We start from the raw sequence: 27,339 nt of genomic DNA on the forward strand, positions 1-27,339 counted from the left end.
CTTTTCTTTTTATCTTTATATCATAGTGTATTTAAGTGATACTCCAGCCAAAGTCAACATTTTGTATTTAAAATATGGTTTTAAAAAGTGTGTAATTTATTTTCTCACTAACACTAATAGTTAAAAACTCAAAATGCTAAAGACTGCTATTGTGTCATCATATCAACCTCCTTAAAGCAGGGGTGCATTTCACACTTACTGGTTGGAATGAACTTCAATCAAACAAGTTATTTTGTTTGTGTCCATTTATGCAATTGTCTCCTTTTGAATCACTCACTCATCTTCCATTCTGGCTGTAATTTTTATTCTCTCTTTCCATCTTAAACTGTTTATCGCTGAGTCTCTTTTTCACTCCATTTTGGAAAAATAAAGCATCTGTTACCATCTAACAGTACACCGTGTTGGAATATAAAATGTTTTATTCTCTCTGGTGAATAGAGGGAAGATATGAACAGGCCAGCATTCCCAGTAGATCAAAATAAAAAGCAAAATGTTTGCATCATTTTAATAAAACTGATAACTGTCGTGCCGGTTTTATCAGGGACAAGGGCGCAGATGTGAAATAATGTGACAACACAAAAGTGATTATGTGTTTGTGTTATCGCAAACCATGTTCACTGCACACAGTAATTGTATTTTATAATTTTGTGCCCGCTGCACAGTTCATAATTCCCCTTTCCAATGATGGCTTATGTTTCCTAGTAGTGCCTCGGAACACCCCACCAAGAACACTTTGGATTAGAGCAATATTGCTGCTGAGATAATTGTGACAAACCCATAGCACACCGGGCATACACTCGCTCACAGCTACACGCTCTCATTCACTCCCTAACTCACTCACTCACTCCCTCTCTCTCTCTCTCAGCCAGACATTGGTGTCAGCCAAACAGTGCTATTTGCTAGAGCAGGACTGGCACTTCTCCAGACCATGGGGGTAGCAGGCCTGGCAACGCAGATCACTGATGGACTCATTGAAGCGGTTGGCCAGCATGGACAGCTTGCTGCCGTGACACAGAGAGCAGGGAGCGCAGCCCGAACCGCGACAATGCTGGCAGCTGTCGGCCTCCTGGAGACAGAAGAGACACATTAGAGGGGAGAAGAGGAGGAGAGGGAGAAGGAGGAGGTGAGACTGAGGAGCCGTAAGGTTAGGCAAAGGGTAAAAAAAAGTGTGGAAGATGTTGGAAAGGGTGAGAAAGAGAAGGAACATATGGAGGGAGAGACTAAACTGCAGAGGGGAGTTGAAAGGGAAGACTGCTGTATATAATGTATTTAAATGTGTCAAATGCATCAATATTTAGAATAAGCCACAGTTTTTTTTTTTCATTAAAATATATAGCAAATATTTACATTGCAACAGTTTGAAAGCTTATGAACTTTCAACACCTTTGACCAGTTCATAAAGAGCGACAATTAACACAGCTATGTAGTTTAACTTGCTGGCCTGCTGGCAAATACTAAACCTTAACGACATGGAGGAACTTTCCGATATTACTTATAATTAAATGTCTATGGGAGAGCTGTGTCATACAGCCAGCTGGTCATTACAATTAAATGTATAATAACAAGCAGCTGCCAGATTATCAGTGACATGAGGGCAGGATAATTACAGAAGGCGTTAATCTATACAAACTACTGCACAACGGTAATCAGTAGATTGTGAAAAACAAATTGGTGAAAACTTTGCACAAGGAGGGCTGTGAATTGTCCTTAGCAACCAGTATGTTGTTGCTGTTGAGGTTCCAAGTGTATTTAAAGGAAAAACGTGTAGGATTAAGGGCGATTTTTTGGCAGAATTGGAATATAAAATCATAGTTTTGTTTTCCTTAGTATATAATCTACTGAAACTCAGTATTGTTGTACTCTTGTAACGTTAGAATGAGCTTTTAATAAGATCTACAGATGGAGCATTCGTCTTCACGTCTTCACGACATGTTTCTACAGTAGAACTGAACAGACAAACCAAACACAGGCTCTACAAAGCCTTTTAACATGGCCTGAAGGGCGTCGTAGTTCTCCGATACACTTGGAAAGACCGGGGTGAGCGGAGGGATATTCAGTTGGTTGCAATCTGCAACGTCACCACTAGACGCCACTAAATCCTACACACTGCTCCTTGAAGTATTTAAGTGCCACAAACTAAATGCCATTCACATCTGATCATTTTGGATGTTATATAAGAGTCCGAAAGAAAAGTAAAACACTTAGACTTCTTAGCGATGTATGCTAGAGTGTTCCTAAGGAAAATGCCCCCATGAATCTCAAAATCGTGGCACAGAAACATTCTAAACATTTAATTTAAAAAAAAAATGTAATTTTAAAAAAGTAAAATGATATTTGCTGAAAGTGAGTATGATATTATTGAGTTAAAAATCCAAGACTACTAGTTACACTTTTTATCAGATAATCTGTAACCATTGGAACACGACTGCAGTAAAAATCCACCCAATGAGAAAATGTTGGCGGTTGAAACGCACTAGAAACAATTTTTTTTTTCTTTTAACAAAAGTGTCCTTCACTTAATGTTTTGGTGCATCTTATCAGTTTAAGCTGCATGCACATAGCATTTAGGGATATATATCATGCATTACACTGTAATGACTGAAATTGCAAAATCGCACTTTTCGCACATTTAATAAATCTAAGCCTATGTAGAAATACAGAAACAAAAACAGTGAAACATTAACTACCTTTGAGTTCGGGCAACAAAGAGGAGTGAGATTGTCAAATAATGAAAAAAAAAAAAGCTGAGGGTGAACTTTTTCTTTCAGAGGCAGAGAAAATGAGAAAATAACAAGATCGGTGAGAAAACAATGGAGGGAGTGAGGGGAAGAGAGCAGTAATCAGCCAAGGAGGTGAGAGGGTGGGAATAATAGCGAGCTGGGTATCCTTGCGGGTTGGCAAGTGGCAGGCAAATGCTGCAAGGGCAGAGTGAAACTGTAGACTCATCAGTATGTGTTCACAGTTGACAGATAACACTAGGACAGCGGGGTGGTGGTTGATGCAGCGGGAGGGGGGGGCAAGGGGGAAAATCTGGTGGCAGTTACAAGGAAACAGAGGAGATTGTGGGATGAGAATAAACAGCCCTTTCTGTGAACAGGTTTCAAATTACAACAATATGGCCGCACAGACAATCCCGCAGTTACACTCTTGAAATCACAGATAAAATGAAGAAAAGGTGGCTCAAGACAGATGCAGAAATTGAGAGAAGGGGGTAAGGAGATAGAGAAGTGCATGGTGAGACAGAATAACAAGAAACAGAAGCAGGGTGATAAAAACCCTACCACACCACTGAGAATAATTTAGCCAAGGATCATTACCTTGGTCTCTGTGTTGCTGATCTGTTTCTCCTCCTTCTCCTCCCCGTCCTGGGCACAAAGAGCTTTAGCCCTCCTCCTGCTCCCCCTCTCCCTGGCCTTTGGGTATCCCTCCAAGTCCACAGGAGGCACCGTGTTGTGCCTTGACGCTTCAGGCTTCCTCTGAGGTGCTCTGATGATCCGCAAATTGCTGGTGTAGATGATGATCTTGCCAAAGTCCAACACTGAGGACTAACAAAAACAGAACGCGTCATATAATCCTACAACAGTTACAACTACAACCGGCGCATCCTAAGATTTAAGTATTTTCATTAGCGTCTAGATGTGTTAGAGATTTTCAACAACTCCCAGATTCCATTCTTGGTTCGGAGAGAGAGTGACCACATTTAGCTGTGGGCTTTATGTGTGGGTGAGAAGAGGTTTTTCTAGTTGAATGCAGATGAAGAGTCAGACCACCTGTGCAAAACACAACATGCTTTGTGTCCGTGTTCTGGCTTCTAGTGGTGGAGAAATTGGAAACTATAGTACTTTCTCTTTTAACACAGATTTTCTTCTGTGTATTATCTAAATCTGGAGATAAATGGCTGATACTAGCAATATAATAATTGCATTAAACTCAATCTATATAATCTATGACCATAACGTTTCTAAGTTTAAGGAGTCCCTAGTTCCCCATTCTGTATTACCGTTTACATTATTTTCTCTAAACAACATCTTCAATTCCACTTAACATAGAAACACTCGAGTATACTGGATAGTTTAATGATACATGTCATTTTGGCATGAAGAACAGTTAAAAATACTACAATACCCATGAGCTTCAGCTGCTATTGCCATGGAGAAGAAGTTAGTCAGAGGCGTGAAATATAGCAAATTCGGAATTCAAAACACAGCACCACAGTTGCTGAATTTATTGCAAATTGAGCCAGAACATAACAGAATTGTATGCTCTGTTAGAGATTGTTTCTTGTCAAAATGCACCTTGCATGGGTGTCTTGGTTGACTTCTACAGTCTGACACTTTTTAATGTACACATGCTAGTACCTTCAACTTTTTTTTTCAAAGAACAATATATTTGGTGATCTTTTTAACTGATGATTTAACTGGAAGAGTTTCATATTGATTCAAGCCGTGGAAGTGCTGCAAAGGTGGAATGCTTATGGGGAAAATGTATCAGATTCTAACTTCTGCATCCATATCAGCAGGGCTACATTGTTAATTACCAATAAATCTGTGATTACTTTGCTATTCCCTGATATTTCTGACATTCAAAACTTTTCATTCAAAAGTTTTGGAACTTTTAAAAAATAATAATGTGAAAATCAGATAAAGAGCATATTTTGTCAGTTAATCTCTTTCATTATGAAACACAAAGAAAAAGAGTCATATACATTAGGGCATTATTGAAATAATGGCAGGGTGCTCCTCTAGGACCACCCTGCCATTATTTCAATAATGCCCTAAAAGGATAAACTAAATCCAGATTGCTGTTTTCAACTGATAAATGTGATAAATAATGGCCTTGGTCACCAGGGCCATGCATGCCTTTGTCTAGAAGATAAAAGAATGAAACCGACACTAAGCCAGCAGGCGACGTAGCTGACTCCTCCGCCTGCTGCACTAATGAAGCCACTGCCACAGCAGCTCAGCAAGGCTTTTTCCTTTCTGATGAACTATTTTGTAGTTAGACTTAAATTGTTGAACAATTTTCCACAGAAAAGCACGCAGTTGGTGCTTTAATTAGCCAAGGATTCTTCTCATATTCTAATTTAAATCTTGATGGCTTGTTCTGTTCTAAAGATATATGAATTAATTATTAAATTAATTTGTGTTGGCTGGTAATTGCCTATGTGCTTATTTTGGCATGTCGGTTTGCTTTTCAGCAAAGCTCTGTGGGGTTTTACAAAAAATACCAACTCTTCCAAGGAGCTGTGATACTTTCTTATGATAATTACCTTTATATAAGTATACCCACAGAGACGTTGCATAGTGATCATGCTTCACAATTAGTAACTTAGCATTCAAAGGGTGTAAGAAACACAAAAGCATAATTATAAAGGTTATAACCTGCTCTTTTTGTAGGCGTTGTTTAACATAGCAGACAATTATTCTAAACATCACATCCATAAATAACTACAAATGTTGAACTGACAATTTCTCTGGTGCTACATTACAATCTCCATTACCAAACTGATGAACATATTAAATAGCATTCAAGAGAATCATATTAATTCTGATTCCTGCTTTACTGGGCGGCTGTGGCGTAGTGGAGAGCAAGGTAATTCTCCAATCAGAGGGTTCGGCAGTCGATGTGTCCTTGGGCAAGACACTTAACCCCAAGTTGCTCCCGAAGGCTTGCCATCGGTGTGGACTGGATGTTGCATGAATGTTAGTTAGAGTCTGATGGTGGCACCTTGCTGGGTGAATGGGTGAATGATATGTAATATACTACTGACTGTAATGGATAAAAGCGTCTGCTAAATGACTGTAATGTAATGTAATGTAATGTAACTGCCATGGAGAATGAACTAAGACAATAAAGATCGGTCTCAGTACTTCAGTACTAGTAAAAACTTGACACTGATAGTTGGAAATCTAATAAGTAAGCTGATCTCGATGAATGTACACATTTAAAAGAAATGAAACCAGTAAGCATTATTGCTTACTTTAGCATCTCCCTCTGCTTCCTCAGTCTGGCCTGCAGCAGGCTTGTAGCTTCCCATTCCTCTGTACACGTTTATTCTCTGGGCAATGAGCCCCGTTGGAGGACAGACACCTGAGTACACAACAAAACATGTTGTCAGGATAGAGTGATAACTTGTACCAGGAATTTGAGGCCAGGGCCCAGGTTTCATCCACAAACAGCATGCATTTCCCTAACTGTGACCATCCAGGCTTGCTGTGTTAGCATAGCATCCTAGCCTTATCAAATCCTCCATCTTAACAACATTCAACGTCAAGTCATGTATTACAGTAAGTGGTGTATTTCCTCACTAGAAACACGAACAAAAATATAAACATATCAAAGATGCATACTACATTTTCTGTAACCAGTCGCCAGGCAACCAGCGGGCACTCCAGGAGGCTACTGATCCAAGTCAACAAATGGTTTGACACATAAACCCCTGTCAAAGGACTAAATAGAATTTGTATGCTACAATTCAATATGTTAATTAGTGAGCTTTAGAGGTGGTGGAAGGCCGGTTGTGTTGGCTTTGAAAAGCAGTTTCGCCCTGTTTTCAGTCTCTATGGTCTGTCGCTTCATTTTTACTGTACAAATAGGAGGGTGGAATGAATCTCCTCATCTAACTCTCTGCAACAAAGCAAATAAGCTTATTTACAATAAATAATCTAAAACTAATCTTGTAACTGAACATTATCCACTTATTTTAACAATGCTTTGAATAGGTAGTGCATTCTCACTACAGTAGAAATTGGAAAATATATCTTTAGCATATTAAAATAACTCCGCATTTCATCTTTGAAATTGGTAGTAATCGATTGACCTCCTCTGTTGCACACTGCTATAATTTCCGGAATATTAACTTCCAAAATAGTGATACGTTATAACATTTGCACTCAGGAACCAGCTAGATATTATTTTAGCTAGATTAACTCCGTCATCAAAGCAGAGAAAATGTCTTTCATATACAACTGGGTGGGAGAAACAACAGGATTCAGCTCATCATGTTATTCTTCCCCTATAGAATATGCTTTTCTGATTGCAGATCACAATATGATCAGTGCGCGTAGGCAGGCTATTGAACCTGTAATTGCGTAGCTTTGAGATGTGTCCCATCATCATCATCATCACAAAGATTGCTGTATACACTTTGTATTTGAGATGTTTATAAGCATTCTGACAATTTCACTTTGCACACATAATTACCAACACAATGTACAGCAAAGTCATATTAAAGCAAGAAAGCAAAAACATGCCAAAACAATTTCACAGAAACCCCTGCAACGTATAGGCTGGAGTACACAAATTAAAAACACACACATCTCGTTGGTCTCCCTGGTTACTGGTTTACAGCCCACGCAAACAAACCTCAGTGCAGTCATGCATATAAAGTAACACACAGCAGCAGTGTGTTACACAATGAGAAAAAACCCACCCGGTTGGTCCCCATGAGCATCCTCAAACCCACAGAGCTGCTCCACCTCCAAGTGGCTGGGAGGGATCTTGCGGTGGACGAAGCTGTGAGGGTATTTCTCCTCCGGACTGTCCAGCTCCTGACCGTCCTCATACACGTGCTTCAGCACCCGACCGCTGTAGGACGAGGCCAGCTTGAACCTCACCTGTGGTTTGGAGTTGAAGGTGACATGTGTTTACTCCATGGTTTTACATGCCGGAAAAATGCAGTGGCATGTTAACTGCTGTTTAGAGACTTATTTGCATAGCTTGCTAGCATACAAAAGATGATTTATGGGTAGAAAAAGAAAATAATAATGTTCAAAAACAGAGGGGTGCATACATTTGCAGCATGTCAACATACAAGCTAACATTCTGCTTTATTCTGTTTGCAGTATGACGCCAAGCGAAATTAGAAGCCGAGAACTATCTTCAAGCACACCAGCCTCAGCTAGTTGTGAAATATGAAACCATATGCTTCTGATATTAAAGAAACTGCATTAAAATCATTCAAACAGAAAGCTTGGTAAAGATCTCAATGTGTCTACTATGAGCACAGTGCATTTATTAAAGTGCTTCAAAACCCTTGCATGTCAAAAGAAGTGGTCCTGAAAATAACTCACCTTTCTGGGCTTGGTGCCTTCATAGTGTTGATTCAGTTTTCTCTGGAGTTCCTCCATGGTGGGTGATTGAGGAGGGGATGCAGAGAGACGGTCAGTCCATCCAAAGAGTGTCTTACCTGGGGCGAATTGACATCAGCTGGACATAGCGGTCCCTGGTGCGATGAAAGAATGTGCGGATGGATGGATGAGATAATGGATTGTTATACAGCTTGATTGAAGCATGGGGTACAGGAGCCCGACTGAAGAGCAGCGTGTGAGCAGTGGGTGGACGACTAGATGAGATAAAGCTCTCTCCGTGTATACTGCCTCTTGAGTTTGGATGTACCTGCTTGTTTTAAGGGACCACCTTTTCTAGCTCACTGTGCTAAATTATTTAAAGCTGGATCGTGTGTACAGAAGGGTGGTGGTTGAGAAACCAGAAGCTCTGACATCAAATAATTATGATCACCAGAATAGAAGGAGGTTGGAGCCAGTTTGGAACACTGTGTGTTTGTGTGTGTGAAAGAAAGAAGAGAGAGTGAGGTGCTCTGAGTGTGTGTGTGTGCGCGTGTGTGTGTGTGTGTGGGAGTTGTTAGATGTTGTAGGACTTCCTGTCATTGGACTGGAGCCGAGTGCATCAGTAACACAACATTTGATGTCTTTTGCTGTCAAACTGAAAACCTTTACCAAAATATATATTTTTTTTATGATTGCTGCATTTACAGTTGTATCACATTGGCTTAACACCTTGCTTTTAGTGTACTTATTTGGTTTGTTTATACATGTGTGTTTTTGTACTAGATGTGCTTGTGGAAGGTGAGTAGTCTGGTTCTTATTGTTTGATAGCGCATTATTTCATGACTCAGTGGAGACTGATTCAGCCTCTTTAATAGTGTAATCTTAAGAAGCATCTCTGGTTTTTTTACACACATGAGAATGACTGAAAAGTTTTCTCCGGCAGATAACGCTCAGGGACCTTATCTATAATCTAAGATTTATATATTCATACTTACATATCAAAAAGACTTCGTATCACAAGTGCAAGTCCTTTAGACAACACAGACGAGACATGAAAAAGGGGCTTCAGTCCAGACTTTCTCTATTTCTGGAAAAGATGCTCTCAAAAAAATATTTGAAGTGAAAACTTACATGACTAATATATGCAACGTCTCCCCTCACAGCCAAAGTTTTAAGAAAGAATTTCATCTTTTATTTCAATTAAAAAAATATCCTTGGAAGAACACAATTATACAGTTTTTCCCTGCTGATCCTACATTGTAATTACTAGAACTGATGAGTCATACAATTAGTTTCTTAACCTAAATCACCATGTGCTAAGTGTTTTCCTGTCTAGTGTAATGACTTCAATTATTTGGTAAATTGCGTGACCCTATTTTGTGTTTAACTTTAAATTACACGCTTCTTAGTGTGACTAACAGGGTAAACCTATAGAACCGTGAGCCATTTAAGTAGGAGTATGATTAAATAATAATCATACTCCTACTGAAATGTATTACTCTTATTAGTATACCTTCCCTGCAAACATTCTATTATGCCATCATTTAAGAAAGACAAGGATAGAGGCAGTTCATGTACATTTCAGGAAAAAAACTGTGAAAACAAATATTTCCTTTCAACCTTGGACCTTTATAATTGATAGCCTTTTTCTGTTGGACTAACAATTAAGTCTATTTATTGTTATACAGCTTGATTGAAGCATATATATATCCCAATGTATGCCTTTTAAATACTAGTTTACTGAGCAGCTCCCTGAATTGAAAGTGTATACACAATGTGAAGCAGGAAAACCAAAAATAAAAGAAAATGGCCCACAAGTGTGAAATAGCTGCTGAGATTGGTTATCTATATTCCAAATTAAAAAAAACATAGTCTACTCATGGACTTTTTTTCTATTTAACGTTCCCATCATATAAAAGTATTGCCAGCATCTCTAATTTTCCTCTTTGTCATTTCCAGAATTGGCCTGTCTGACTCTTATTAAGCCTAATAAGGTATACCTCATGCTGTCAGCATCCTTTAAGCTTCAATTTATCACCAGTTTGGAGAATAATTCAAGATTTCAATCACATCTATGAGTGCCAGTACTGTAATCTGCATCACTTTCTCCTAAATCAATGTCGGGTCACATTCTGGCATCATGTGCTGGACATTTGTTTGTGTGTGTGTGGTGTGTGTGTGTGTGTGTGTGTGTGTGTGTGTGTGTGTGTGTGTGTGTGTGTGTGTGTGTGTGTGTGTGTGTGTGTGTGTGTGTGTGTGTGTCTGCTTTGTGTCGGTGAGTGCCTGTGTAAATGTACAGGCTATGCCCAATCCATAAATGCATACAGCATTTGCATGATTCTATTTACAGGTTTGAAAGGTGTTATCTATATTATTAAATTGCTGATGGCAGTGGCAACTTTCTCTGCAAATAGAACAAACACTAATCTAACAAATGGATGCCATTAGCCCCATGCATGTCGCGATCAATCTTACAAATATCCTTACAGATGATTGTTATTAAGCGGAGAGATTGGACGGATGGTTTAAAAAGAGAGAGAGAAGACAGACACCCTCCCTTGTCTCTTCCCCGACCGCGAGTCAGCTTAATCAGATTGCAGAACAAGTAAATATGGTCACTCGAGCGAGAAATTGTTTTGGGTGCATCGCAGTGAAGGAATCGTTTAATGTGCCAGGATTCTTGCTGCTTTCGGTTTAAATGATTGCCACTGTAAAGCTGCTTCTCTGTGTCTCCACATTAACAGTTCATGTACATTCATTCATCCCCATTATCCTCCATAAATACAATATGCAATATGAGCTTCATGGTTTAGGTACAGTACACGCACTCTGCTGGCTATAGATCTCCAGCTAATCCATTTTCAGTGCTCTGATGATACAGATCGAAAACTGAGAAATAATAGTTTTGGTTTCACCGTGCTGGTTGATAATGCATTTGGACCCGAGTGCTCAGAGACAAGCCTCATTGAGCCGCAAATTTAAACACAAATGGAAGTCTATTCCCCAGATTGCCTGATGCAACATCTACGTGCTAACTGTGTAAATTACTGAATTAAAATAAAAAATGCTGTATCCACGAACCAGGTATGAGCATGATGAGTGCAGGCTGCTCCTCTCTGAATCATTCTCATCTATTTCTGGTTCTGCTCCCAGTTGTTTATGCCTCAAACTCTCAGGAGATGCTGTACCAAATCCTACCTTACACGGTGATCAGTTGATGTTTATTATTGTGGTTGGTTTGCCTTCATAGGAGCATGGGTGTGTTGATTACCCCCCTGTTTGTATCATACTTGGCAAGGTTCACTGTGTCGGCCTAAGGATAGCATATATACTTTCCACCCATTTCTGTAATGTACTCCCTTGTACTCCCCTTATTCTCTTTGAACTTTTGCCCTGTGTATGTAAATAAAATAAAAAAAGGAAGGTGAAATTCTCACTTTTCAATTGACACCTTCTCATTATTTCTGCACTGCTATTTCTGACTCCCTCCCAAGGGGAATAGTATTGACTGACTCATATCAGCAGCACCTATTTTTAAGCCGCAACGGAGCAGAGATCATTCAGAAACACCGGTTTAAATTTCTCCACGGCAGTTATCAATCTGAAGTCACACAGGAGCCAGATTTTTGGGGAAAGGTGGAATTACTCATACAAAGAGTTTAAAAAAACTCTCCCCTCAGGTCAGCAGACTTTGGAGAAAAGGTAATGATAACCTGTTGTTTTGCCATTTTTAAATGGAAACCAAAACTATTCTACACCTTCTATCCCCCTTTCTCTCTCTCCATTTCAGCACCAAAATCAGATTGTATTTTTTTCCACTCTCTTGCTCTGCCCTCAGGTGGCTGACAGGCAGAAGGGAGGAGGAACATTTGAGGATGACAGAGATGGAGGGAAGGCAAAAGTGAAAGGCTGGAAATCAGAGATGGATGAGACTATGAGAGGGAGCCAATGAGAGATGAGCGAGGAGCCATGAAGTTACAGATGAATGTGATGGACCATATTTGAAGACACTAATGGCACATCCTCTCTAAAGGTTATAGACAAAAAAGAGAGAAACGATTTGCAGCTCAGACAAAGTCTGTGGTCCATCTAGTTCACAAGTGTTTTTCTCACTGTAGTTTTATTACCTCTGTTACAGCTATAACCAAATGGGGGGAAAAAAATAAGATTATCCAGATGTTTTTCATTGACAGGCCCCAGTTTTACAAGCTGTGCATAGGGGTTATACAATATGGCGTTTTTTCATCAGACTTTCTTTTACCACTACAGACCATAAAGTTGTAATGATGCACAGCAGTCTGTAGGGCAGGTACATTATTTATTTTTTACCTTTTTATTATTAAATTACTTTACTCTCACAATATTCAAACTTAGTTCTAAAAATGAAATGACTTTATTCCCAACTTCTCAGAAAACACAAATGTGGGATATGTTTGAATGTGCAGCACGTTTTAAACATGGGGAGATTTTCTACTGAAACACAAATGAGCTATTAAAGTGATTAAATTTTTTAATTATATAAATTGCTGCCCCATGCACATTTACAGAGTTTATGCCTACTTCCCCAAACAAATTTACAAAAGATCAGGGAATAGTAACTCATGCCTACATGTTTGTTGACTGAGCAGAAATATCATTAAAAGCAATACAGAATACCTGAGAGCCTTACTGGGTTTATATTCCATTATATCTTTATATTTTGTGTTTTCCTTAATGAATAAATTTCCACCATAAATTGATGCATAAAAATTCATCAGAGTGCAGGGAGTGAAGTGATGCTTCCACAGACCCCTACTTTATATGTTTCCCCAAAATGTTGAAAAACTTTAATAGACTTCATGCCCAGGACTAGATCAAAAAGTGTTCAACTTAATTAGCTATGATAAAATATAAGCTGATACAGCACAAATTTACTTAAATGATGACAAAGCAGACACCTCCAACACTGACTTAGATTAGACGGTCATTAAAAAAAATCTGCTCCAAAGCAGCAATGTTTTAAATAGAACGACTAATGCATTTAAACATCATTATCTTAATTGCAGTGTCTATCAAATGATAGATGTTGCAAGTCACAGTCAAGTTAATATTTAATATGTCACTGGGACTGATTTTCTCTCATTTTAATTAGCTGCATGGTGGTGGTGATGGTGTTTCGCTCTCATGAATTCTTAAGCACATGCAGCAACTTGCGGCTGTGATGCCACACAAGCTTCTACCTGTGACCTCTCCACCACACTCTAATTTCATCTTCAGAAAAAAAAAAGGATCCCTCTCACAAAAATGATGCACGAGTGTTTCCTCTAACTGCAATCACAGACAAAATGAGAACAGCTTCAAGGGAATCAGGCCAGCGAACTGGCGGGAATCAGCAAATACTCCTATGCTTATTAGAAGTGTGATTTTGTTGCAGGGGCCATTTGGAAATCCTCAAATGGCTTGTGACTTGTGTCTGAAGTTACATTATCTGAATAATAAATCCAAGTTGGCCAAGGGGTGGTTCTAACAAACACAATTCTGCTGTTGAGTTTTAAAGGTCTTATTGTCATAACTTTTTATTTATGAAAAATCATAAATAAGATCTGCAGAGCTTTTAGAAGGCTGCCGAATAAAATAATAACTTTACAAAAAAAAAACACACACACACACACACACACACACACACACACACACACACACACACACACACACACACACACACACACACACACACACACACACACACACACACACACACACACACACACACACACACACACACATATATATAAACTATGAACACACACACACACACACACACACACACACACACACACACACACACACACACACACACACACACACACACACACACACACACACACACACACACACACACACACACACACACACACACACACACACACACACACACACACACACACACACACACACACACACACACACACAGTGTGTGTGTGTGTAATTTTATATTGACAGGAAATATTTGTATCTTTCTATTAAAATCCGCTCTGACAGTCATGTCACAATGTATGAGGCAATGTAGAGACAGGCAAACCTGTCTTATTAGCATAATAAAAGGTTATCAGAGATAAACGCATAATCAATCATTGTCTAGCCTGGATATTAAAATGTCACACTCTTCCTGTAGGCCGATTAAGACAATTTTTGGAAGAAATGTTAATGTCCAGTGAAGTATCTCTGAATTGACATAACCCTTAAACGACTACATTGTTCTCATCAATTCAGGCAGTACATTTAGGCAGAGCCACAAATCTATTCAAATATTTGAAACATTGTTTGATTAAAGGATGAGGGACATTCCTTGCAAGATCCAGTGTATTACAGTCTTACTGAATATATTGATTTATTCCACGGTGTTTTTCTTTTGTTTTTTTTACTTCAGTCAATAGAAATTGGAATATGTGCTGAAATAACTACTACTTCGGATGATGCTCTTGAGGATGCACTCTATGTGTATTCAGGAGCACAAAAAAACCAACTGGGATATTCCGCATAGACACTAGCAGTTGGTAGTGTATCTAAGACTGCAATAGTTGTTTTCAGTTGTACAAGGCTGACAAAATGTAATCGTGTTTCACCTACAATGAAGCAATAAAATGCATGCATTATGGGAATAACGGCGCGCCGTTAGATTTCTTGGCTGAAAAGTCTACTCACTGAATAAATATATCTCTGATTAGCTGTATACAGTGCAGAGAGGAATCCAATTACAAATACGGGCTGATAACTTTGTAGCAAATAGGCCAACTAACAATATTGATCCATATAGCAACCTGAGCTGATAGAGCTGCAGGGTCAAGTTCAGTGAGGGGAAGCTCAGCTTTTTCCACATTTTAGATCTTTTCAGACCTTTGAATGTCAATGTGTTTGTTTTGTGCTGTGCCAGATTCCAGAGCTTTACTCTCTTTTTCTAAAAGAATAACTACAGGAGCGAAGGAAATTGAGGCAGCCAAATGCTCTACATCTAATGTTTTTTTTTTTGTTTTTTTTACTTGGCCTTAATAGGAGGCCCTCATTTCAAGCAGTTTTGGCTGCATTTCAAAGAGAGAAACGGCCGTGGCAGATGTCACTTGAGAAGGAGTTTACTCTGGAGTAAAATCAAGTGAACATACAATTCTTAATCCAATATAAACACAATGGCGACCCACACAGAGCTGATGATTACAATGGAGGATGTCCAGCAACACCGAAGGCATAAATTGAAATACCAAAGGAGTTGTGTGCATTTGTACATATTTTGATGTAATGATGTCAATAAATACTTTTGTTTGACAATTTCAACAGCAAGCAACTAAATGAGCACATAGCAAAAACGCACTAAAGTAGCATGCTCAATAGTGGTAATAGCAACTTTACTACTTCCTACTTTGGAATAGACTTGTGAATATGTCTGATCAAAGATAGATATTTCATTGGGACATTTTGCATGGCCATCCATGGGCTAAGGGTTTGAAATCTCTATTTAATATGACCGACTTGTCTTTCATTTTTCAGAACAGGTTACTTTGTAATATTCAGGATATTAGGAGAAATGGTCTGTTGACATATGGTGTAAACCAAAGTTACGAACTTATTGTCTCATAAAGAATAACTATAATGCAGAACTTTATGTTAAGTACAACTTAAACAAAAGACAAAGATCCCTATGTGCACAGTTACACTCGGGAACATCACCACTAGCCCTAGAGACCGGTAGGTTTCATTCCACTCCAGAGGACAGAATCTGTTTGTTGTGTTAGCTCGGGGAGATTGAGAATGAGGTGCACTTTTTGTTTTACTGTCCTGTCTACGAGGACATAAGGGATGTCCTCTTTAGTAAAAAGCCTTCCATTTATGTTTAATTATTTTGGCTGGATGACTATGAAAAACTTGAGTTGTGTTTCAGGAAAGGAACCTTCTTTGTAGCAGATTTTATTTGCCAGGCCTGGGAGAGAAGGCGGAATGTTTTGTTTAAGATTGAGCGGTGAAGCAACCTGTTATTTTGTAATTAAAGTGACTTGATGAGATGTGGATCCACTGCAGCTGTATTGTTGGTGTCTTGTAAACCCATGAGGGTTGGGCACGTTTTGTGCATGACACGATCTATCTATCTATCTATCTATCCTGCTATCCACATTCCAACATTTGTCTCAAACTTCACACTCTATATAGCCTGTTGTCTTACCTTTGCTGTTTTGTGATTGAAAGTTGTGTTTCAGGGCATATCAACGCTGCTGATGGCCACCCCTATGTCTTTCAGTTTTTTCAGCGATTCACCCACGCTACCCTTTGAGAACACAGCCCCGTTTTGCAGGTTGGAGATTGGTACTCCTTAACAAATCCTTAACGAGTCCTAGAACCTGTATCTCAACTCAATGTTTTGTTTTTTTAAATTATCCTTTGTTAGATGTCTGCAACAAGGTCTGTGGTTAACAAAAGCTTCAGAGATTTTAACAAATTGTTCTACGATATAAAATAGGTCAGTAAAAACCCCACCGTGAAGGTTTTATGGGTCTTAAAAACTGTTGCTAAGTGACTAAATGAGACTTAAAAACCTCATCACGCCTACTAGTTTTAGGTCATACTCTGGAAACGCTGTGCGTTCTTACACACACATACTACCATACTATTTAGTTTGCCAGAAAAAGGATTAGTATGTCCCAATACATAGCATGTCAAATGCAGTATGCCAAAATTACCAGAATGCCCTACTGCTTCTGGTCTAATTTTGCAGTATGCCTTTCTGGCTATTCTGACCCAAAGTCAGAATCAAAAAGGTCAAAGTTCATGCTGTTGACACAAATTTTATGAAAAATGAGTATGTCCCAGTTGAATAAAAACTGCATTCGACAGTACTTACTTTGTAAGTATTAAGAGTTTTACAGTTGCCGGAGAAAATATCAAAAGGCTTAGATGGAACCCAAAGGTACTAAAATGGCCCATTTGAGATTCCGCCAAAACATGCCTCTACTCCACCTCTTGAACTCTGCTTCACTTTATTATCATCAGTCTGTACAGGTTGTTCAGATGTTGTGATATGGTTCATTAAAAGTCATAAAGGAGTATTCACTCTAAAAGTGTACAGTTTTGTAAGGCGTCGTTCCATCTTCATTAAATCATCATAATACCCAGTAATATACTGTATATACCGATGCTTACACCTCTGCAGAAATCTCACAAGTGTTATCTTTATTACCATAGAAAGATTATTCAAATAGACCTGGTAGAGATACATTGTTCGTCGTGGGCCTAACCTTTTTGAGCAGGGGCCTGAGCTAGAGGCCTAGGGTTCAAAAGGACAAGTCTCTCTTAAAACAACATTACCAACATGCTCAAGTGTGCAGCAAAGGACTTTTTTGGGCATTGTAATAATTACTCCTGTCTATACTGTTCATGAACAGATCCCTTCCTAATGTGATTTTAATGCAGGTGATCGGGGGCAAAATCATCAGTCCTCATCCTCTGCAAAATAACATTTCAAACCAAAGCTAATCTGAGTTTGTCAAATCAATGAATGAGTATTGAGTAATATCCTTCTACTGCAGCTCAGCAAGAATACACTGTTCAGGGAAAACAAAATTGGCAAATCTTGCACTAAAGACTAATTTTATAGGTCACGTACAGCTGGTAGAACTGAATCCTGATGAAGAGATCAATGGGAGAGGAAGTGTTGCAGTATGAATCTCAGGGCACAAAGGAGGTCTGCACACTGTTAGGTTGGAAATGAATGGTTAATTTCTCTTTTCAAGGGAATATTTATATCTATAAGATCTCCTTCAGGCCCACAATGAAAGGCTGTAATTATTCATTTAAATTAACTCCTCACACCTTTAAAAGGATCCTGCTCTCTATTTCCATACATTACCTACCACAAAAGGTCTGCGAGGGTTTGAAAACGTACTTTGTGATTATGCAATTTTTGCAAATTAATTCCCTGAGGTGTCACGTTTGTTTTTCACCTTGGCTGTCTTTCCAAATCTCTCTTTCCCCATCCAGCATTATAATTGGTCTAATAATGGTATAGATGACAGCATAATGCAGCACTTCAACCTGTCATAGGGTTCCAATATTCATCTTAGTGAGAACAGATGGTGGTGCTCTCTCGGCAGAACCTCTCCTCAGAGATCACTATTCACTTTGTTCACTGCCACAAGACCACTACACACAACTCTGTTTCATTATTTTGATTACAAGGAAAACAATAGAGTGTTGTGTGTATGGAGAATACATTTATAATGACATTTTTTTATTACACTTCAACAATGTATGTCTATCTTTAAAGAAAAAAAGAGAAATGAGAGAAATTTTTGCGGACCAAAACTTTTAGTGTGTTTTGTGTATGTATGTATATGTATATATGTGTGTGTACACTTGTATGTCTATCTTTGTGCGGACCAATTTTAGTTATAGTCCTTCAGATTGAGGACATCTTTGGAAAGTGAGTCCATTTTGGTCGATCCTCACTTCCTTCTTAGGCTTGACTTGGTTTAGGTAATAATTGGATTTAGGTTAGAGTTAAGAATTTTGTTGTGATGGTTAAGTAAAGTTTAAGGGGTTAGGGAGTGCATTTTGTCAATAAGTGTCCTCACAAAGATAGAAGAACAGGGAGTACATGTGTGTGAATGTGTGTGCTGTCCCTGTTCCTGTAGCTTGTGTTTTTTTTGTGCAAAACAAAAAGCAGCTTACATCTCTTGGTTGGCTCTGTAGGCTGCTTGCACATTTTGATCTACTTTGCCTGTCCATCTCCTTCTGAATCCTGTACATAAACCCAAAACAAGACATGTCAAAACACATGCACAAAACACACGCACAAAAGAAGTTATGAATAAAATAATTCAGCGAGACCTGCAACAATCGAACCAACCGCTAAAACAGAGTTTTGGTGTGCCAAAAAATAATAGTAAAAGTAAAATTAAGAAGCTAATGCTTGTCTGTTGAAGGCAAGTTGAAGAATATACACATTTTACATATCGTTATATAGATACCATATCTCAATAGCTCTCTACTACATTTTAACAATGTTTACATACATTTAGAAAGGTGTGCTTCAAAACAGCAAGTTATCCAAAAACGCTATGGAAGGGTGCGATGGTCCTGTTTTGTATCAGCAGTATCGATATGTTGATATTTTTCCAACAAGGCTCATTGACAGGAAATTAAAAAATACAAGACAAAGACAGAAGAATGAACCAAGCCAACAGGGCCGGCAATTTCAGTTGCCATTTTGTAACAAAACATCAGCATTAATTTACAAGGTGAAAAACAGAATACAACAACTCTCTCTGTCTATCGTTGATGAGACATCTATCTTGCAGTGTTAACCTTAACCATAAAATTACTTACAGGGGACATATCATGAAAAACTCACTTTTTCAGTGCTGTGTACAAACATTTGGGTATCTGTAATGCCTACCAGCACACAAACTGTGAAATAAAACAGACCAGTCAGATATTTATAGGCTGCCTAGTTAAGAAAACACGTGATTAAACAAGCCATTCACATTTAGCTCCCCTTCTGGGTCACATGCAGGTTCATTAGAAGATTACATCCCTGAGCCACATACGGCTCAAAAACTACCTTTGACAAGTAGCACCATATTTTTCAATGTTCGTAGAAACCCAAAATACAAGTATGAACCTGAAAATGAGTGTCCACTATAAATAAGACCTTCATTTGGAGCCTGGGTTGCTAAGGAAGTAAGTAAGTTTATCATCTTTCCAGATAAATTATGAAAGAACAGAACTGAACAACAACATGGTTGACAATGTTGTCTCTCAAATATTTTCCTCCCCACACCTCCTCCCCACTCCCTGACCTTCATTTCTGCTCTCCTCCTTTCAGGCACTAATCTTTCTCTCCTCTCCTCCATCTAAATCCTGATTTGCCTGTCACACCATCACATCCCCTGCAGGTCCCTTCTTCGGACTTGGACATCTGATTAATTTGATACTCTGGGTCTTCCCTTTCAAAGCCTCAGCTCATGGTCCCAGTCTTAGTATTGCACCAACCCCTCTCCAACACATGTAATTTCAATTACACACGGTTGTCTGCATGATTACTGAGCGCAAGTAGAGTATGGCACAAAGCCACATTGACAGAACACATAGTGAGGGAGGAGAAGCGGCAGAGTGGGGGAGAAATGAAAATAGGGATGGTTAGAAAATGAGGCAGAGAGATGAAGGATGGAACAAGGGAGAAATGTTTGTCCTTAAAAAAGTTAAAATCAGCCATGTTTTCATAAAACAAATTATGATTATCCACAGAGATTGACAGTCACCATATCCAATTGATGAGATCTGTCTATCAAAATATACTGGACATGCACTCTTATCAGACTGAGGCAATATTCTGATTATTACAGCTGTCAAATGTCTGTTTAACCGTTTATCTTTTTTGCATTAATGTCCTCAGAGCATATTGTTTGTCAATTACAGGCAACCAATTTTTAGCACAACAGGAGACTGGCAGGGCACGTGGACTGTGCCGTTCAGTTTTTGCTTCATGTTGTAAATGTAGAAGAGCAGCAAAAGTCATACTTGATTTTCAATATCATTTACGGTGGTTGTTTGTTACATTTGGCCCATTTGCACCTCAATAAATGACACTCTGCAGTATAGCAGTACCATGACCTGTACCAAGGGAAGCACTTAACTAACTTAATACACTCTTCTATAGTTTTGACTGAAAATGTACAATTTTTGTAGACAAAGTATATTTTCAAGCACAGTTTAAAGGAGAAGGTTGTAACTAAACAATTCTGACTGATAACCAGATTCATTCTGACCAATTTGGAATTAGATAGAAGCATTCATTTGTCATATTGTTTCAAGCTGTGCACTTACATCATGTCATCATGATCATCAGATGAGGGTAACATACAGTATAAGCTGATTTAAAAACAGCTTTTGACACCAGAAATGTTGAAATTTCTGAAAAATGTCATAATTTTCAGACGGAGCAATAAACTAAATTTACTCGTACTGAAAAAAGTAGTAGAAAACGTGTTTGTCAATAATATGAAATCTATTTACCAAAGGATACATTCAGGTATTGTAGTTCAAGGCACATATTATTTCCTTTGTTCCACAATTGAGCAATAGTTTGCCATTCAAAATTTAAGAGCCAAATGTATTGTATTATGTCCCTGTAAACTGGTTACCTGTAAACTGGTTACCTGTAAACTGGTTACAGTTTACAGGGACAGGATACATTTAGTTCAAAAGCTAAACACAAAGCAAAATGGTCTGGTATATGTACTACAGGGCTGATAGATGAAAATATAAACAGGTGAGAGAATAAAGGGGTCAGGTCAGGTGACTGCAGGGCAGGAGGAAGTGGCTGGATGTAAGAATCAGGTGACAGGGGCAAGTGGATAAGTCCGAGGGCACCTGGTGGACGGCAGGAGAATGGCAATGATGGCGAGGGAAAGCACAGGGGAAGAGAGAGGTGACTGAAGGAACGCATAACTCAGTGACTGTGTGTTTACAAAGGGTAAATGCAGATTGTTATTAATCAGGAAGATGATTACATGGTTTGAAAACCTTGATACAAAATGCAGAAATCATTTCCAGATTTTCAATATGAGTACTGCTATGTTATAGACAGGCAGTATAAGAAGGTGGATGATTCAACATATAGACAGGTTCATCAGTTACTTCAGCACTGGAACTGTAAGAATGAAAGCAGTTTAATTTCAGTGTTAATATACATGATATTAATACCTTTTTTCGTGTTGATCTTAAATGTAAAACACACAACACACAAAAAAAACATACATATTGTGCTGTTATTGATAATGAATAATAATATTCATAATGGATTATTTTCTCAGGTTCCCAAAAAAAAATCAAAAATCAGAAAATGTCTTAACTAAAAAAGGAAACGTGGTTTGACTGTGGGTCAGAATCTGAATCTGTACTGAAACTGGATGTCTTTCATGGGATGTAATGCTCCAAAGCCAATTCGACTGACGTCACTGTCAGACATTTTTTCATGAGGATTCTTGAGATCAAACCCAAAGTAGACCAGCATGAGAAAAAAGAAATTGTTTCAGCTCATTGTTAGCAAAGAACCTCCCAGGACACATGGAGGTCCCTGCACCCTCATATTTGAATGAATGTGGATCAGTGTGAATCTCCGGGTCACTCTGGACGACTGCCAACCTGTCACCCTTGCAGATATGGTATTTGCGACCATCAGCCATGTTGTAAGTCATATCCTGTCGCACTGATCTGGTAAGGAGGGCGGTCACAATGAGTCGGAGGGTCTCCTCTACAGCGCTATCCAGGATTAGTGGGGGGGGTTTTCTCAGTATTTCACAGGTCAAGTTGATCAACAAGTAGCACTTCCTGGCCAGATTCCTTGAGAACCTTATCTACCTCCGCCTTCACAGCAATCATGGCTTCAGGGTGATTCACGAGGAAGAGGAGCAGCCAGAATGCAGAAGGCTCTGTGTTGCCTTGGGAAACCCAGAGAAGCACAAGCACGTACCAGTCTATCATTGATTCCTTTATACCCATCTCCTGTCTGGCCTGTTGCATTTCCCACACCCAAGGACTGATGCTGTCCTTGGTCTTCAGCTTTTGCATTGACAGAGCTTTCCCGAAGAAAGCCTTTAGGCTCTCTGCGTCCGTCTATTCCTTCGGGAGCAGGACTCCATTAGCCAGATTTGGAAGGAATAGGTCAAAATTACAGAACTTGTAAAATAAGGATTTTGAGTCAGCTTTGTCTTTCTCTCTGGCTCTCTCCACACTTTCTTCAGACTTGTGTAACACATTGCCAAAAAGGGATAAGTAGCCAGCCCTAAAAATGATATTATAGCTTTCTTACTTAAACAGCTTGTCTTCTATCCAAGTCTTTTGAACTGCAGATGAGCCAATATTGTTCAACATTACACTCTGCAAATTAGACATCATGGATTGTGTCAACATCTCCAGTGCAGGCCCCATCAGGTGTTTTATAGCTGCTTGTCATGAGAATGTGGTGCTCGTACTCCAAAGCTTTGTAACCAAAGACTTGATGCACCAGATGCTTGGCAAACATGTTAAAGTCCAGTTTTCTTGACTCTCCTTAACAAATGCCCCTATTGACAAAGGGTCCATATATTTTGTGATGTAACTGCCTCCCAGCTGTACGGTAAATACATTGCCATGCTTTTGCTTCATCCTCTCTATGAACTCTATGACATGTCCCAACCAGGGGATGAGCCCTTTATCCAAAGAGGTTCTCCTGGTCGCCACTGTCGAAATGCCCCCAGTAGGAACAGGCCTACAATCAGTAGGGCAAGAAAACCAAGAAGGATTTGTAGCAGCAAAGTCATGACTGATTCCTCTTGCAGCAGCAGAGTGATTTAGGTTGAAGGTCCACATTCTACATGATAAATACCATGTTGCTCCTTCTGTGTTCATGGGACCAGCTTTTCCACTAAGAGAGTGACACACTTTTATGGAAGACTTGGAGAATAATTGAACTATACAAGAACAAGTTGCATGTGTGGCCGAGCTGGATATAAAATATTGTCAAAAACTACTAACAATTAAACCAGATATCAAAAACAGGAAATGTATAAATATAATTTCTATAGTTTTAAAACTGTATGGTATAAAAATACATTATGATCCAAATTGTTAGAGGTAAAGAGAGTGCTAAAGGATAATTGTCCATACCTGTAGACAGTAGGGGGAACAGATTACACACACACACAGAGGTGTGAGGAACCAAAACCCTCCACCGTCTGGATGGCCACGCCCGTCTCCAGTCCTATAGCACTCATACACAGATTTTTTTTTTTGTTGTTCTTTATAAACAACGTTAATAAATATATTATTTTCCATTTTTAACTCTTCCACAATGATCTTAATAGCTGCATAAACTAAAGTCTGTATGCATGTATGTATGAGTATGTTTGAAATAGAGGAAAATAAAAAGATTATTGCTTTGAAATTATAATAAATGAAAGAACACATGAGTTTATCAAATTTATACTCTATATTCAATATCTGTACTGGAAGAGTTTTGATGCCATTATTTATGCATTCACACCGTCAAATATCTCAAATAGAAGGAAGAACCTTAAATACTTCAAAATATATTTCGTCATTATAGTAAAAGAAAAGGTATTTGTGCTAGTATACTGTCATTTAACTCCAAAACTCGTAAAGACATAATAAAGCCTTTGGGGGCGGATGTGGATGAACCAGGTTAAAGGAAAAAAATGTCAGGGACGCTCAGGAAGGTGAACACAACAATGAAGGGATCATTTCACTGGTCAACGCTACACCAGGCATACTGTTATACTATTTATTGGCGAGTATAGAAAGGGATTTAGGACAAAATCCAGAAACAGAAAAAGATATCCGAGAGCGTACATTCCACCAGCACGAGTAGCCTTGAGTGTGAGGAGAAGGGCTGAAGCTGGAGCGAAGGAAATCTGAGAGCAACTACATATCTGCATGTAAGCGTACATTTTAAGCAGAAGCAGAGCAAATCCAAGCCCAAGCAATGGCTATTTGAGAGTGAAGACAAGGTTTTTGAGGGAAAGCGTTATAAAATCTTGAATGAAATCAATTATACAGCTCTCAAATTAAAAGACCATGCTATTGGCAAAAAAGGTGAGAAGAAATACTTCCTAAATATATTTTCTATGTCTGTCTCATCACCGTATAAAAAAAAACAAGACAAGCAGGGTGTGAAAATCTTAACGGTCTGATCACATGTGGATGCTTATTTCATCCAAACTATTCCCAAGATATGGTCCCGTATATCAGAGAAAGAGAGAGACCAAAATTGATGGATTATGCCATTATCTACAAACAGGTTTCTGCACCAAAATTTGTCATATTCCTGACCTTGGCTGCTGAAATGAATAGTACCCTGAACTCGCCATGTCACCAAAATGCGATTACTCTATCTTCCCACTGTCCTGTTACAACCATAAAATACCTCAGAGGAATCACTATCCTGTATTTCTGTAATCCCTGTAGTGTAAGATTTGAATAAATCAGTATGTAGTACAGCATATTGCACTGAAGCCCAATTGCCGTGCAGAAAATCACTCTTCCAAGCTCTTAAAAGACAATGTGTTTGAATCAGTTACTCTGGAATAAACTTTGTTTTTATTCACATTATATATATATCCTGTATGGAATAGCTTACTTTATCTACTCTGGTATTAAGTTTGAAAAAATAACAGAAAATTTAATGTAAAAGAAGCTGCAAAAAAAATGAACCATAGAAGAGCATTTAACACAATACTTTATAGTCCTCACACACAAAACAGAAAACTAAGACTTTGTCGTGTAGCTTGTCCTTTTACAAAGTAGCCTAATTTTATCCGGGGCAGCTATAACTACTTAAATTCACTATTACAGGGCTAATCAGGGTTAAACTGCTGCAGGGATGTGGTCATGTTCGGACAGAAAAAGAGCAGATAAGGATGCCCAAGGACAGTTATTTTGAAAGGTTGCACGTGTTAGTGCTTGAATTACCTTGTGCGTTAAATATTAACGTCCATGTGGGGCGTACCCATCATTAGCTTGCAGAATCCCATGTATTTTATATACTGGTTATACAATTAGCTTGTCTTGGCGTTAATGCTACTCTCCTCTCAGATAGGCCTAGTGAAAAATGCTGCAATTGAATGATTTTGTAATTCTGCGTTAACAGTTCAGTGATGTCAGAAGATCAGCCTCACTGACATGGTAATGCAAACATTAGACATTACATAATTACAAACTTACTTAGCCTTCCTTTTATTGTCCCTACCTCCCGACTTTATCTAATTCTTTGACCTTTCTTCACCTCTAGTTCTTATTCTTCATGCGCAGTCTGTTGCTCTTTCTCAGCTTGACATCACGACATCACTATAGCACAGTGAGGAGAAAAAGTGGTGTCTTCGTAATAAATTATAGCATCGAGCATTTCATGGAAGCATTAACGTAAAATGCCTCGCAGTACCAGGGCAAAACCCATATTTCTGGCAAGGTTGTCTCGAATGGAAAATAGCCCGCAAACCCTTTGGTACCACATCCTCTCCATTCAGCTTCATTTGTCATGCACAGTGCAGCAGGTAATGTGGTCTTGAAAGGCCATAATGTGGGTGTTTATATGTATATCTTGAGTCAACTGTGGTGGATTTTAGCTCAAATGTGGGTGGGTCAAATTTCACACACTGTGAAAGTGGTGCTCAAAACAAGAAAGGACCCAATTCATCCACAACCACAGATTTCAAAGGAAAGTTTCACTATTTTTTAAGTGTGTCTTTGATGCCCATTGAAACATACAGACATATGAAAAGCCTTCCTAATGAATTGAGGCTATGACTTTTTGAGTTAGACAAATCAAGTGGGTATCTTCTAAAATTACAGTCATTTCAGTGAATGTAGTAGTTTAATGTGCGTCACTGTCACTCCATGTCATACCTCAGTGACTGCCGGTTTGGACCCAAAAACATGACACAGAGACCAAGCAGATAAACATAGAGGTTTGGCTCTACTAAACACAGACAGTGGTCAGAACACAAGGCAGGCATACAACAAATGGCAAACTTACCAAGGTAGAAGTCCAGGGTACTGAAAGAATATCATGCAACCAGGCAACAGGCAGATGAAGTGGCTCAAACACTTGATGGGGAGTTCATAAGACAACGATAGGTGGAAATGGGCTGGTATATACACTGCAAGGGTAATGAGGGAAGTGAGAACAGGTGAGCAGGTAGGTGGGGCAGTCAGGTGATGGAGGAATGGTGGAACAGGTGTTATTGCAGGTCAGGAGGAAGTGGCAGGTTCTGAAACGTTACGAGAGTTAGTTTGCAGTTAAAAGAACAGGCTGGTAGAGAAAAAATTGTAAGAATCAGGATGATATTCTGACGCTTAACAGCTCAGCAAAGACAAACTGGAAACATTAAGAGAACATTTTGTACTAAAAGGTAGAGACAGACTACTTGATATGACCGTTGAAGATTCTTAATACCTTTATATAAGCTTTTGAATAGGTTTTTCAAAGAATGAGGACTGTGGATGTTGTCCTTCATCACTCTCATTGAAAGCACATTAGGAAGGGATCTTTAAATGGCTGATATGAGCAGGGGGGATAATGACAGGGAGGAAAAACTGTTTCAGGGTTGGCATCTCACTTTGGATTTAACTGAAAAATTGTGGATTCCAAACACATTCTTTAATTTCCTTCATTTATGTAATACTATCTCATGATTTGTACTAGAAGATATTGTGAACAGCAGTCTATTATTAATTCTGTGTTTTATACTGT

At 38.8% G+C, this 27,339-nt stretch overlaps 1 protein-coding gene and 1 pseudogene across 2 annotated transcripts; both read right to left on the reverse strand.

The window, feature by feature from the left end:
- On the reverse strand, positions 1-26,704 carry LOC129113685 (glutaredoxin domain-containing cysteine-rich protein 2). Of its 2 annotated transcripts, none has more exons than XM_054626119.1 (6): positions 26,623-26,704; positions 8,073-8,224; positions 7,433-7,616; positions 5,981-6,090; positions 3,318-3,545; positions 1-1,066 (listed from the first exon to the last, which is right to left on the reverse strand). In XM_054626119.1, the coding sequence occupies exons 2-6, from the start codon at positions 8,127-8,129 to the stop codon at positions 893-895; spliced, it is 753 nt and encodes a 250-aa protein (XP_054482094.1). In that variant the 5' UTR covers positions 8,130-8,224; positions 26,623-26,704; the 3' UTR covers positions 1-892. The 2 variants fall into 2 exon arrangements, with proteins under 2 accessions (XP_054482094.1, XP_054482093.1); XM_054626118.1 differs by lacking the exon at positions 26,623-26,704 and adding an exon at positions 18,759-18,830.
- On the reverse strand, positions 21,973-23,344 carry LOC129113684 (7-alpha-hydroxycholest-4-en-3-one 12-alpha-hydroxylase-like; annotated as a pseudogene).
- Positions 26,705-27,339: the final 635 nt, after the last annotated feature.

This window comes from Anoplopoma fimbria, chromosome 24, assembly GCF_027596085.1.
Source record: "Anoplopoma fimbria isolate UVic2021 breed Golden Eagle Sablefish chromosome 24, Afim_UVic_2022, whole genome shotgun sequence".
Lineage (NCBI taxonomy): Eukaryota > Metazoa > Chordata > Actinopteri > Perciformes > Anoplopomatidae > Anoplopoma > Anoplopoma fimbria.

What these genes read in the sequence shown, in the direction of transcription:
- LOC129113685 (XM_054626119.1), bottom strand. Translation starts at nt 8,129, where the DNA reads ATGGAGGAACTCCAGAGAAAACTGAATCAACACTATGAAGGCACCAAG. An exon ending in AAGGCACCAAGCCCAGAAAG is followed by an intron (nt 7,617 to 8,072) that starts GTGAGTTATTTT and finishes TCCAAACCACAG; the next exon opens with GTGAGGTTCAAGCTGGCCTC. An exon ending in AAGCAGAGGGAGATGCTAAA is followed by an intron (nt 3,546 to 5,980) that starts GTAAGCAATAAT and finishes TGTTTTTGTTAG; the next exon opens with TCCTCAGTGTTGGACTTTGG.